Below are 13,076 nucleotides of genomic sequence, written 5' to 3' on the forward strand. Positions count from 1 at the left end.
TCTCTGCTTTGAACGTCAACTGGCTTTGTAGTCCTCTGTTGGAGGAGCAGCTGAGAGCGATCGCCCAGTAATAATACAAGTTGTTAGAAGTTCCTCCACCTGTGAAATAGTCATTTAACCATCTTGAGTTCAAATAATTAACTACCACACAATGGGTCATGTCAAAGGTGGGGACATCTCAGAGATTTTGCCAGTGCAACTTTGTACAACAAAGCAAATAACAGCACTATCTCTGAGAGCAGGGGCTTATTATGAAAAGTATACACATATAACAATAAGACTTATGCTCATGACGTGTCAAGTGAGTTTAATTATGTTTATATTTATTTTAATATTTGGCTTTGATTGCCCAGTGTAATACATTGCAGAATCTTCAGATGAGAAGTTCAAAAATATGAATCGCATGATTGATGTCATCAGTGTTAAATGTTGGTTACAGTCTTTACATGTTTACTGAAAGGTTTGTGGTCCTAAATTGTCCATTTTGGCAGGGGGCTCTTCATAAGCAAGCATGTGTTCACCCAGATGACCATAGCAAATTGGTACCAAATTAGAAATTGAGCTTTAACTAAGGAGGGGGTTGCCGTGATGATTCTTCTTGAAGTGTGCTTTCATATACTATGTATGTTAAGAACAAAGGAAATTGTATGATAATGTAAAGGTACCAGTTCTACCATGCAAATCTGGACATACATGAATTATGCAAAGCTGTGCTGAAATTAGTCTACATGACTGTTGGATGTCTGCATATTAAAAACATGCTGGACCAATAATTATATATTGTATAATTGCCACTCTACATTATTTAGAGTAAAATAGTGCTGAAATGCATTCATTTATCCAGCTACCTGCAGGATGGTATCATCCCCAGCTTTCAGCGGGTTTCCTGGATGAGTATGTGTGATTGTATTTTATTTTAATGTGACTTTTTTCATGTCGTTGGGCTTTTGAGTCCCCCTACATTTCAAGAAGTTAGTGTGAAATGTGAGATGTTAGGTTGAGAGATTTGGAAACCCACACCCAAGTAGGGCAACTTAACTGAGATGTTCCTTGTTTGGTCTCCACCATGCCAAGTCTGTACTAAATTATGACAGATACATTAGTAGATTCAATTACGGTTTTCTAACTTTACCAAAAGATAAACATTTTGGTGCGCACCAAGAATACCACAAATAATTGTTCAATTATGAAGCAGACATTTTAAATGTGTAGTTGTGGGTGGTGAAATAGGAGTCAGTGTAGAAACCCCATGGTAGATAGAGAATTAAACTTCTTTTTGACCATTAGATTCTCCTATTTTCTTTTCTTATATGAATTTACTGGGTCTGTGGCTGGTGGCCTTCAGAGGGCTTGTTTTGATAAAAGAAAATATTTTTAGCAATAAAGATGTATGTTCACTAATTGTCTGTTACTCTCAGCGTGGCTGGGTAAAGCAGAGCAAAATGTTCAAATAGATATTGTCAGACTATGAGGAATTCTCTCCTTTTTTGGGACTGTAATTGAAATACCTTGGAATGTGAGGATTTTTCGTTTTACCCACCCTTAGGATGTAAGCTCGTATGAGCAGGGCCTTCTTCCCTCTTGTCTCCACACCTGTTCTTCTACTCCGCCTCTACTGCATTAACCTGCCTGGAATTTCTGAAGCATTGGTATTTTTGTTTATTGTTCTGTACTGTCTCGCCCTGTATAGTCTACTGTTTGCTCTGTATACGGTGCTGCGGAAATCTTGTGGCACCTAACAAATAAATGATAATAAATAAATAAATATGCAGTTGCTTTCTGTAGGCTTTAAGGATTTTCTCTTTGACTCTTTAGTCCAAAAACTTGGCAATAATTTATAATTTTTTCCCCACATTCCTAACCTAGGTATTGAGTCTATTTGAGCATGCCAATTTTGTTTTGTAACGCTAGGGCTTTAGATATAGTCAAGCAAAGGTAATTGAGTAAATTTAATTTGTTGATGGCTTATGGGAACCCTTTGAAGTGTAAGTTGTTTCAACAGAGGTGGTTTTAGTTAATCTAGTTGGGTGACAATTGGGGAAGGAGCCATTGGAGTCCTCACTGAGTAAGAAGAGTCTTTATAGAAGAAGGAGAGTTGGATTTGCCTTTTTTTTGTGTGCCCATTCTAAATGTTTCTGAATCAGGTTGTAAGCTTGCGAGCAGGGTCCTCTTACCTCTCTGTATGTATTACCCAGTATTGTTTTATTACTGTTTGTTCCCAATCGTAAAGCATTACGGAACCTGCTGGCGCTATATAAATGAATGTTTTTGATAATATTTGGTAGGTGTTGTTTTATGAAGACATTGGTTCGTAGTCCAGCCCCTTTGCTGAGAAACATTGGTCACCAGTCTTTACCCTTTATCAAGTATGTTTTGAAATCACCCAAGGTTAGTTGTTTAGTATCCACTTATTTTCTGCTAGGATATAGGTGATGAATATATTTTACACAAGTTTACAAATGTAGCCCTTGTATAGATGGCTAACTCAATGAATTGCCTCCAATTGTCCAGTGTGAGGAGAGGGATCATAAATTTCACAGTTGGTGTAATCTCACCTCTTTCTCAAATGCTGTACCTCCAGCAAAGACGTGTTCTGTCTTCAGGGTTTCTTCCTCTCCATCTTGATTCCATTTCTCTAGCCCATGCATGGTAGTCTGGCAAATGTGTTGAAACCCATTTAATAACATTATTTATGAGTTTTACCGTCAATCAACTACTTGCAAAGGTAGTTCTTATTTTCCCTCAAATCCACATGACCAAATTATATAATAAATGTTTGCTTATAGCTTCAAGAAAGACTGCACACTAGTGCACATGTAGCTTCATTTAAAATGTTTTGCATTCTTAATTAATATTCTAATTGTAAAATGCATCTATTATAAAACAGTATATAGAGTATATTATACAAACTCAACAGGTTTTGTATGCTCTATTATCATGGGTAGTTTAGCATAGATGTTCACACAATACATTACATTTATTGCCAGTTTTATAAATATAATAAGTCTGTGTGTGTATGGATCAGCTATTATGTGGTGTAAGGGTGTGTGAGAGTTAGCGTCACCTATTCTGTGTGTGTGGGGAGGGGGGTGAAGAGACTCCATTTTAAGCATTCAAAACATATTTCACTCTTTCATCAATTTCACAACATCTCACACTATAAACTTCTAACTATCTGGCATATAAACTTCTACCATTTATTCAGCCATTGCGCACTATCCACATTCCATTCACATGGAAACTTCTAGCATCACAACAAAGGCATTATTTACCTCAGACAAGAGCTATTTTGTCTAATTACGATGATAACATTACTTTATAATGGCAGTCATCTTGCAGGCATGGATGGATTAGATCAACTTTCATGTTCCCTATTGTCTGAAATTCAGCCTGCTCTAAACACATTGTATATCGCCGTGCTGCCAAATTAACTTCCTAAATTTCTACAGCAATAAACTGAATTATTTTAAAGTTTCCCATTAAAATCTAACTTCAATCATCCCACAATCCATTGTAAATATCTTAGGAACTCCATGACTTACATTTTAGACCAAACACAAAGGATATAAACTTTTTCTATATTCCATTCAAACACCATAATCCTATTCACTGTGTCTCATAAATCAATGAATATCACTGTCACACAACTGTACAGCACTACAGGAGCAGCACACTTTCAGCCATCTTCCCTCTACATCCAGCCACACTGCCTAACTATAGTCAGTCACATATAAATCTTCAATTTCCATTAAAACAACATAAACAGAAACTAACAAGCAAGAATTACAAACTTTACCATACACATTCCTATCAATGTAACACATAACTATGTAACATATTACACAGTCACATATTACACATTCCTTCACAATCTCCATTATCAAATCTCACATTGTCTTAATAACTCACAGCATTGCAACACTATTACAAGACGTGCAGTTACATTTTTTCCATTCTACTTCCATTCAAATACACTATAATCCATTTTCACATACTAACCATCTGCAACCCAACACAAAACTATATATATCCAGAATTATCCACCTTCTATTCAATCCATTCAAACTCCATTATAATCCATTTGTCATACTAGCCAGCTTCTACTATAAATTGTCTTCCAGGCCACTTCACATATACACAAACCTCCATTGCGTTCAACTTACAGTTTCCAGCAGTTGGGCCGTGTGTCTTACCAGGGTGAAAGCAGTGAAGAAAAAGGACCTTTTCTGCCTCATGTTACATAATATGAAAACCTTTTTTCTGAATGGAGTTAACCTGCCACAGGTAGTGCTCACAGCATGTAGCCTGCCTCAAAGGCCAATACCTGTTTTTCTAATTACAGTGGGAGAGGAGAGCTATGTGCATAGTCACTTATCTGATTCAAGTATGTCACAATCTGATATATTATATTACAAAATGGAATATCCTTATCAACTAGATTACCAGGTTTAGCTACTGGAGCAGGATAGTTGCAGATAGATGATCACTTGGTAATGCAGGGTATTTGCAGAAAGAGATGCACTTTGAAGATGCAGAATACTTTCAGAAGTCAAAGGGCGTAAGCAGGAGCAAGGAAGCCGAGGTCTGGGTCACAACAGAGGAGGTGCGAAACATACGAACAAGCAGGAGTCAAATACCAGGGAGCAAGTCAGGACCAGATCACAGGAAGACCAGCAGCAGTGACAATTGATCAACTGACCCATTTTTCAGAGAAAGGCAGTTTTATAAAGGCCAGACACAGCTGATCATGATCCAGATTCAATGATGAGAACTTAACTCCTTGCAGGCAGAAACAGATGAGGGCACCGCAGTCTCTAGGGAGGAGGTGCTGAACTGCAGCCAGGGGCGTATCGTGACAATAAGTATATATATATATATATATATATATATATATATATATATATATATATATATATATATATAGCTTGAAAATGAAGGGAGGGGTTAGTCCCAACAATGTGAGGCAGTTAAAGGCTCTTGCTCAAATATGCCATAGTACTCTGGAACGAAGGCCCATATATAGTGCAGTTACTGGAAACCTGGAGGGCTCTTTAAAACAGCAGTCCCATATTGAAGAATTACATATTTTTAAAATATACATCTGTCATTTGTCTTAGCTATCCTTCTAAGATCTTTATTTCCTTTTTAAAGCGCTCTGGTTGGCAAACAAAAATGACTGATGGACAGACACATGCTCACAGCTCTCAGCATGTCATGTGATGGCAGAGGGGGTAAAAGAGAGATGTCATGATGCATGTAGAGCTCAGAAGCGCATTGGAAAGCCTCTGTACTGACTACATCATTTGTCATGTTACTGTGGGTGCCTGAAGAAAAACAAAACAAGAAAAATGTTCAGCCTGCCTCAGTGATTTATGTTTTTAAAAAATACACCTGATTTTTTTCATTGGATTGCTATTTTAAACAATGATCAAAAGGATAGATGGTTCTCCAGTGAATCTCCTTTATAGATGGTAGTGCACTAGTATTAAAAGCATCTTTAGCAACCTGGGTCAATGGAAAGGGAACATGAGACTCTACAAACAGCTGAAACAATTGTGGACTTTCCCTGGACTTAGCTGAACCCGAATTATTTCTGTTTATCTGGACTGGACCAGGAATCTCTCTGGAGCCCCAACTGGACCTGGACTCCCTTGATACCTCTGACAGCTTATACAGCGTTTCGGGGGATTTTGCGTATTAAATTTTGACAGATACTGCTGTCCATTATATTCCTAGGTATGTACTTAAGGCAGTTAAAGTTGGTATAGTAAATGCCTTTCAAGTAAAATACACATAATGGGGTATAATAATACACACTGTAAATAAGTTTATGCTTGTGTGTAAGAAAAATAAATAAACAATCCAGGGATCAAGGAAAGAAAGGTGTTGGGGGTGGGGATGAGGAATGCAGTACAGGCTTGGAATAGTGGATACAATCTAGTAAACTAAAGTCACCTACTTATTGATATGGTTTAGTGCAATTATGAGGATGGAACAAAAACTAGTGCTCTAGATGATGTCTACTTTTGGGTTATTTGGTATTTTGGGAGCAGTTCTAAAATGGTAATGGTAACCAAATAGATATAATACGATTAGAGATAAGTGAGCATAGGTGTGCACCTTACGGCTCCCAGGGCCATGTATCTAGGAGCACTAGTGCAAAACATATAGAGATGTGAGAGTGAATATATGAGAGCACGCAAAGGAGTCAGCCAGTCTCCTGTCACGAGTACCCTATAGGTTGAGCAGGCAGAATACTTGGGGACTTTTGCAAGGCCAGTATAGGTGGCTTAATGAGATGGAGAAGAGGAAGAAGGGGGGGAGCGGCATCATGTCTGATACAACGAGGACATATAAAATCAGAAGGCGCACTCACCTCTCCCTCTTTCCCTGGTACATGGCGAGGTAAACCCCACGCAACCCACCCATGGGGTTGGATTATACAATGGTATGTGAACTGTAATGGTATGGAACCGTATTGCAGTTAAGTTTAGGTTGCTTATTGTTATTGCTTATTGTTTGTCCTTCAAGAAAGATGGGACTGTGTGGTCATATTTGGGGGATATCCAGGACCTGCTGGGCAGCAGTTCTGAAATATTCACATCCTAGGGATTGGGTTATTACTCCCTGGTTTAAAGGTCACCAGAACAGAAGGTCAGGTGACTGATTGGATGGGCACTGCATACGTGACCCTTGGTGCTTGATTGCCAGGTACAGTTTTGTGGTCCTTTTGGGACACTTGGTTGCCTGATACGGCTCTCCCCTTAACATTATGATGGAAAGCAAATAAAAGCTGTGGCCTTATTCTCTCCACTGCATGTTGTTGTGCAACTTATTATAGGTGCCATTGTGATGTGGATTTGGGGGAACAGAGTGGCAGACAGCTTCCCTTTCTAGGGTCATGTATTGTAAGCATCTATAAACACACCTATGCAAACTTTCCCAAATCACTGGCTTTGAACGGCTTTCTGAAGGCCGGTGTGAATACCTTGTGCAAACAATACAACCAACATTGAAAGAATCTTTATAAACAAACACTGTTCAGTACAACAGATGTTAATGTAAGAGGTGAATGTCTCTTTATCTCAATTACAGGAGGGCTCTTACATTTTCAAGTGTAGCTTAAAAATTATTACTGTGAACATTTAATTATACCAAGTGGGCAAAACATAGGCAAAGGACTTACAGGACAAAGATCTTGGAAAGCAACACAGATATGCATGAAATTAACACACTATATGTATCTGTACACCAGTAACTGGTTGAATGTTTAACAATGCAAATTTTAATGCAGTTAGTTTGTCTAGAAAATGTCTCTACTGATCACTGTAAGGTATCATAAATGCAGGTGTCAAGTCTGTGCATTGTATTATCGTTTGCACACTAGTACCACACAAAAACTTCTGAAATTGGCACCCCATGTCCTGTCCTGAATGCAAGCAAAACAGTAAAACTGCAAATTAACAACCTCCTGTCAAATGTGCTTAAGTTTAATATGCAGTTTGACTGACATTTGAATTACAAGAAAATGCTTTAACTACTCCATTTAACTGGTATGTGCAGCTTTGTTAAGAGCATGTCTCCCAAATGATCTGTAGGATAGATTTTTCTAACCGGGATTGTCCAGCCTCTGGAAAGATGTAAGGTGTGCTTATATACAGGGGTTGAAGTGATAATTTAGAAGTGGCGATATGTAAATTGAGAAGTGACTGTGTAAAAAATATAAATCGAATTAATTTTTGCAGCCGGACCAGTAGTAGAAGGGGTAATATAGCATACCACCATACTCTAGACCACTTCAACCATTGCTTATATCTGAAAAGCCTGTTTGGAGATAGCGATAAGTATTGTGGTGGGTGAGAAATACAGGTATGTATGCTTGGGTGCACCGATCGGTCAATTATTAGCAATAGGATGTGTTATTATTGGAAAGAATAATAATGGTCCAATTTTCCATTTTAACTTGCTCCCTTGTCAGTTATTACATCCCAGGCAGACAGCTGACTGGGTATGGGAGGTTATGTTGTCACGTGATTCGTGTTGTGACCAATGTTTCCACTTACATAGTTTTTCCTGTTTTTTTTTCCCTGATTTCCTGTATTGTTTCCACTTTTCCCAAAAGACAGGAAATCTGGTTGTGTCAGTGTTCAGGTGCACATATTATGTGATCATGTGTGTTCTACTAAGCACCTGATATAGCATTATCAAAATGACAAGCAGAATTTCCTATCCACCCTGCATGTATCTAGGAGGGTGAGTGGAGCCTCTGCTGTGGAGTACAGTGGGTCAGATATCTGTCACTTTGTTACCCCACACAAAGAAGAGCCCCAGGCTGTTGCCTTGTTCGGCAGACATAGTTCTGAGCCTATAACACCTCAATAGCAGCACTGGTTGACTGCTGCTCATCCAATTACCACTCTCCTTGTGTTAGTGTCACTACAGAATGAGGCACAAATGGGCCAGGATCTGTCTCTCACTCCCTATATCCACTGCCAGGAGAGAAGCCACGTAGGAAACAGTGATGAAAAATTCTCTTCTGGCCCTTCCACTTTTTGATGCAAATTATCATAACATACAAGATACCATACAGTGTTACAACACCACAAGTACTAAAACACTGAATAATATACAGGGTGAGTGGTATTAAAATAATGTGTGTTTGACACCAAATTTATAAGTCAATATAGGTATTTATCCTTATAGGCCTATACTTCAGATCCAGAAGAGGTACATAATTTGGAATGAAAAGGAACAAGGTGATTTGGGTACAACAGAGAAACTGTATCTCCAAAAGACATTATTAACATTGCTTTACATAGTGCCATCATATTCCGCAGCACTTTACAGTTGGGAACAAACATAGCTATAAAACGAGACTGGGTATTAACAGACAGAGAGGTAAGAGGGCCTTGCTCACAAGCTTACACTATATAGGACAATAGAAGTTTGATACATAATGCTTTGTGCCATATATTACATATTGGTCCATCCAGATTAAGGGTAAAAAGTGCTTTGTGAGGCTTAGTGGTCCAGTCACACAGCAATGCTGGTCTGGTGGTCAGAGGTTTGTTTGAGCATAGAAAGAGAACACATGTAAGTTGTGTGTGAAACTGTAGAGGGATGGTAATCATGCAGGGTAGCCTTGGGAGGTTAGCCGATTAAGAAGTATGGATCAACAGCAGATATTCCAAGAAAACATTAAAACCTGTTCATTCTTCAAATGTGAAATAATTCTATGTAGGCCTCTCTTTTTCATGTAGTCCTTTTTTATTTATGTCACTTATTTTCTGGTTTCAGGGAACATCATTGTCCTTTGGTCAACCTGCAGAACAACTGTCCTCAAATCTGTGACCAACAGATTAATGAAGAACCTCGCTTGCTCTGGCATCTGTGCCAGTTTGGTGTGTGTGCCTTTTGACATTGTGCTCAGTGCCAGCCCACACTGTTGTTGGTGGATTTACACTCTACTCTTCTGTAAGACCATCAAATTCTTGCACAAAGTCTTCTGCTCTGTGACCATTCTCAGCTTTGCAGCCATTGCTTTGGATAGGTAAATATAGATGCCCAGAATTTGCCAAATCTTCTGTATCATCAATTTGTTATTGCTGTCTCATACATATTTTATGAAAATGTAGTGTGCTGTGTTCCACAGGTTACCATGTTATAAGCTGTACCACAATATAGAAATCTTGCATTGTATTCAAATTGACACTTCTTTGCTATTATTTACTTCATGTATTACGATTGCATATTGAGTGATTACATATTTAAGTTATAAAATACAATAAAGTTTGAAATTGAAACTGTAATTTGCAGTATGTGCTGTGCTATGATACTATATCCTGCCTTGTGATGCCACTATAAACTGCTGTTATTTTTTTTTTTAGAGAAGTTGAAGTGCATCTCACTGTAGTGAGAAAACGTTATCACGTCACACTATACATATTAACTACAACATTTTCAATCATTCCATTTTAAGCTAGTTACCCATGTTGTGTTACTCTTGGCCCTGGAGTCAACCAAGGCATGGCCCCCTAGGAACGCCCTCTCCACCCCTTGAATTTAATTTAGATTTTGTATCACCAAACGAAAGCTCATTTTTGGGACCATGACATTGTCCAGTTTTGCCACATATTTGGCCTATTGACCAACTGCCTGATAGCACCTGCAGTATTGCAGCTCGTGTGGCCAGCATAGGAGAGACGCTAGGTTACTAATAAATTAACCTATTTGTTAATGCATAAAATAGGGATGTTACTGCTTTTGCAGGATTGCGGGCGTACATGAATGCATATGGTGGGAAGTGTAAAAGAGTCACTTCACAGTCTTGCTATACTTTCACTTTAGTACGACACCTTTCATTAATTTCTCGTTTTTTCTTTATTACATTTATGCCATAAACTAATCATGAGATAAAGGGGACATTGTAACAGTCAGAATGTGTGTTTAAATATTATTACATGGATATATTTGGATGTATATAAATACTTACCTGCATCAAATGTTCCTGGTGGCACAAAAGCCATCCATATAGGACAACTCCTGATTGCTGATAAATCCTGGCACGTGTAAGAAGAAATAATTCTCTGACGAAGAGGGAGCTCTACATCCCCCAGCTAACCAAGGACCAGCCCCCTAGGAGCGCCCTCTCCACCCCTTGAGTTTAATTTAGATTTTGTATGACCAAACAAAAGTTAATTTTTGGGACCCTCAGTGCTATTAACCTGCTTTTATCATTGATTGTCCAAATCCAGCCAGCTCCTCACATCAGAAGATGCAAGGTTTTGCAACCCCTGCAGACACCACAATCTTGACATGCAGATCCATGTACTTCCCATATAATTTGTGCAAAAGTAGGTGTATGGCATTAAAAACACAACATATGCAGTTTTGGTAAAATTTTTGCATGTTTGTAAATGATCTTTAAGCTAGTCAAAAACGTTGGTCCTGCCGCTCAGCCCAGCACAAAGAGACTGTATTATGTCCACTTTATTACATTGCCAAATTGGAAGAGATCCAAATATTTGGCACACGGGCCAAGCAATTGGGTCTCTACCAGCGTTAATGCACTGGGAAAATGGAGGAACACACACAGATTGATGTCGGCAATAATTCAGTAACATGCCTAATTATAATCTATTTAATTATATCTCTGGCAATAAAGCCAATATGGCCAACTTTTTGTTAAAAAAAATTCTATCTAAACATTGCACAACACTAGCTAGCATTTACTATCATCCTCATTAATTAAGCAGACGAAAAAAACAAAAAAAACTATTTAAAACAAGCATAGTGTGTGTTCAAACAAATGTACAGATACATACAGCACACCATATTCATTCACCTCCCTTTTAATAGCGAAGACACACAAAGGACAATTAACCCTAACTCTAAATCTGCATGTCTTGTATTTAATTGCATCATAGTGGGAATAAGGTTTATTAAGGATTCTGGTGATTAAACAAGCCCTTTCCTAAATATTTTCTGTGACTATGAGCCAGGATCTGAATACATTTGTCACTACAGCACCACCTGGTGGCTAGCACAGTGCTCTTGTATTTAAACAGCCCTTACATTTATTTATATTCTGTCTTCCATAGTTTCCAGGATCTATGTACATAACAAAGGGAGCTTTCTAGGCAGATAATAAACTCTACAGATCCTGACCCGCCATGACCGTTGAACATAATGATTTTTCATTAAAATAACCGTTAATTGATAAATTATAAGTAAAAACAGGAACATTAACAAATACTTTGAGGGACATCTCTTTAAAATCTGTAACTGTCCTTGGAAGCTGGGGACAGCTGATGACTATGGTCCTCTAATGCCTGTTGTAGCAGTTATCTAACATCTCTCATATTTGCATTGTCAGAAAACTGAAGAAATTGTATTGTTAACATATAGTGAAACTTTACTAATCATCATAGACAATGATGTGAATGGCTGGCATCAGAAATTGTGGGGCTCATTATAACCATGAACCAGGCAGGGCGCCCCCCTTCCCTTCTCCTTAATCACCCCACCCACCTTGGTCCGGTGGATGCAGATGTTTAATGTGGACCTCCCAAAATGTCCTTTACATGCCCCGCAGATCCCCCATATGACCACAGACCTTCCTACCTTCCTACGTGCCCCACGACCTATGCACATGCCATCACATCTCCCCACATGCCCCACAGACCTTCCCACATGCCCTTTACCAAAGAGAGATAACCTGGTCCTTTGATGAGCACAGATACTGAGAGGGATAGAGATATTTTTTATATTGCATTAAATGTCCAGAAGGTTTTACTAGTATTAGCTCCACCAAACCCCACTTAACAGTAATACTCTACCTTCATAATCATTCCTTTAATATTAAAAATGAACACTCCGCCCTTAAAAATAATACCCACCATACATATTGTAATAAAATACACACCCACATAATAATCACTCCATTTACCTATCTACCAAAACAGATGGATGTAGCCACATGTAGAGTGGAGGGGTGAAGCAGAAAGGCCGCAGGAGGGGAAGTAGGAGGAGAGGGGATGACTGTGATAGGAGTAAAGAGGTGGAAGATGAGAGACAGAGGGGAGGGGTCGGGGCTAGAAACAAAGACGGCTCATTGGCCCTGGGAGGGGAGTCAGCCACCAGGAAGTACAATAATGACGGGCCTGCCCTCTTTAACATAATGCCACACAGCCCCCTTTCATCAAACCGGAGCCCCACTCAGAATGAGACTGAGTGAGGGCATCATCAGATTATTTAAAAAAGAAAAAAGTCTCACTATAAAATAAGAACTGATGTGACTATAAAATCACTTTTTCAGTGCAATCAGCTTTTGTTATTCTCACAATTTATATACTCACTTTCACACTAGCACTTATATTTCACTGTTTTCTTATGAATACATCCAATTTTTAATGATAATGAAATAAATTGTTTATAAATTACAAGATGACTGGCAATCTAAGGAAATAGAAACCTCGTAAGACCCTGTGTGCACTACCTACAGATAAACTCTTTCTTCTCTATACTAGATTCTGACTAATGTGACAGATAATTTATCATTACTGACAGGCTCTCAC

At 38.6% G+C, this 13,076-nt stretch overlaps 1 protein-coding gene and 1 long non-coding RNA gene across 2 annotated transcripts in view; one reads left to right on the forward strand and one right to left on the reverse strand.

Moving 5' to 3' along the window:
* The window catches only part of LOC142108835 (uncharacterized), a 58,407-nt gene extending 53,560 nt beyond the window's left edge, over window positions 1-4,847 (reverse strand). Inside the window, exons 1-2 of the long non-coding RNA XR_012680232.1 lie at window positions 4,444-4,847; window positions 2,556-2,654 (exon numbers count right to left, since the gene is read on the reverse strand). This is a non-coding gene — a long non-coding RNA (uncharacterized LOC142108835). The remainder of the gene's footprint in view (window positions 1-2,555; window positions 2,655-4,443) is intronic.
* The window catches only part of GPR176 (G protein-coupled receptor 176), a 42,173-nt gene that overhangs the window by 23,347 nt on the left and 5,750 nt on the right, over window positions 1-13,076 (forward strand). The window contains exon 2 of the mRNA XM_075192744.1: window positions 9,298-9,550. Within this exon, the coding sequence (XP_075048845.1) occupies window positions 9,298-9,550 (253 nt within the window). The remainder of the gene's footprint in view (window positions 1-9,297; window positions 9,551-13,076) is intronic.

The sequence above is a fragment of the Mixophyes fleayi genome, chromosome 12 (assembly GCF_038048845.1).
Source record: "Mixophyes fleayi isolate aMixFle1 chromosome 12, aMixFle1.hap1, whole genome shotgun sequence".
In the NCBI taxonomy this organism is placed as follows: Eukaryota; Metazoa; Chordata; class Amphibia; order Anura; family Limnodynastidae; genus Mixophyes; species Mixophyes fleayi.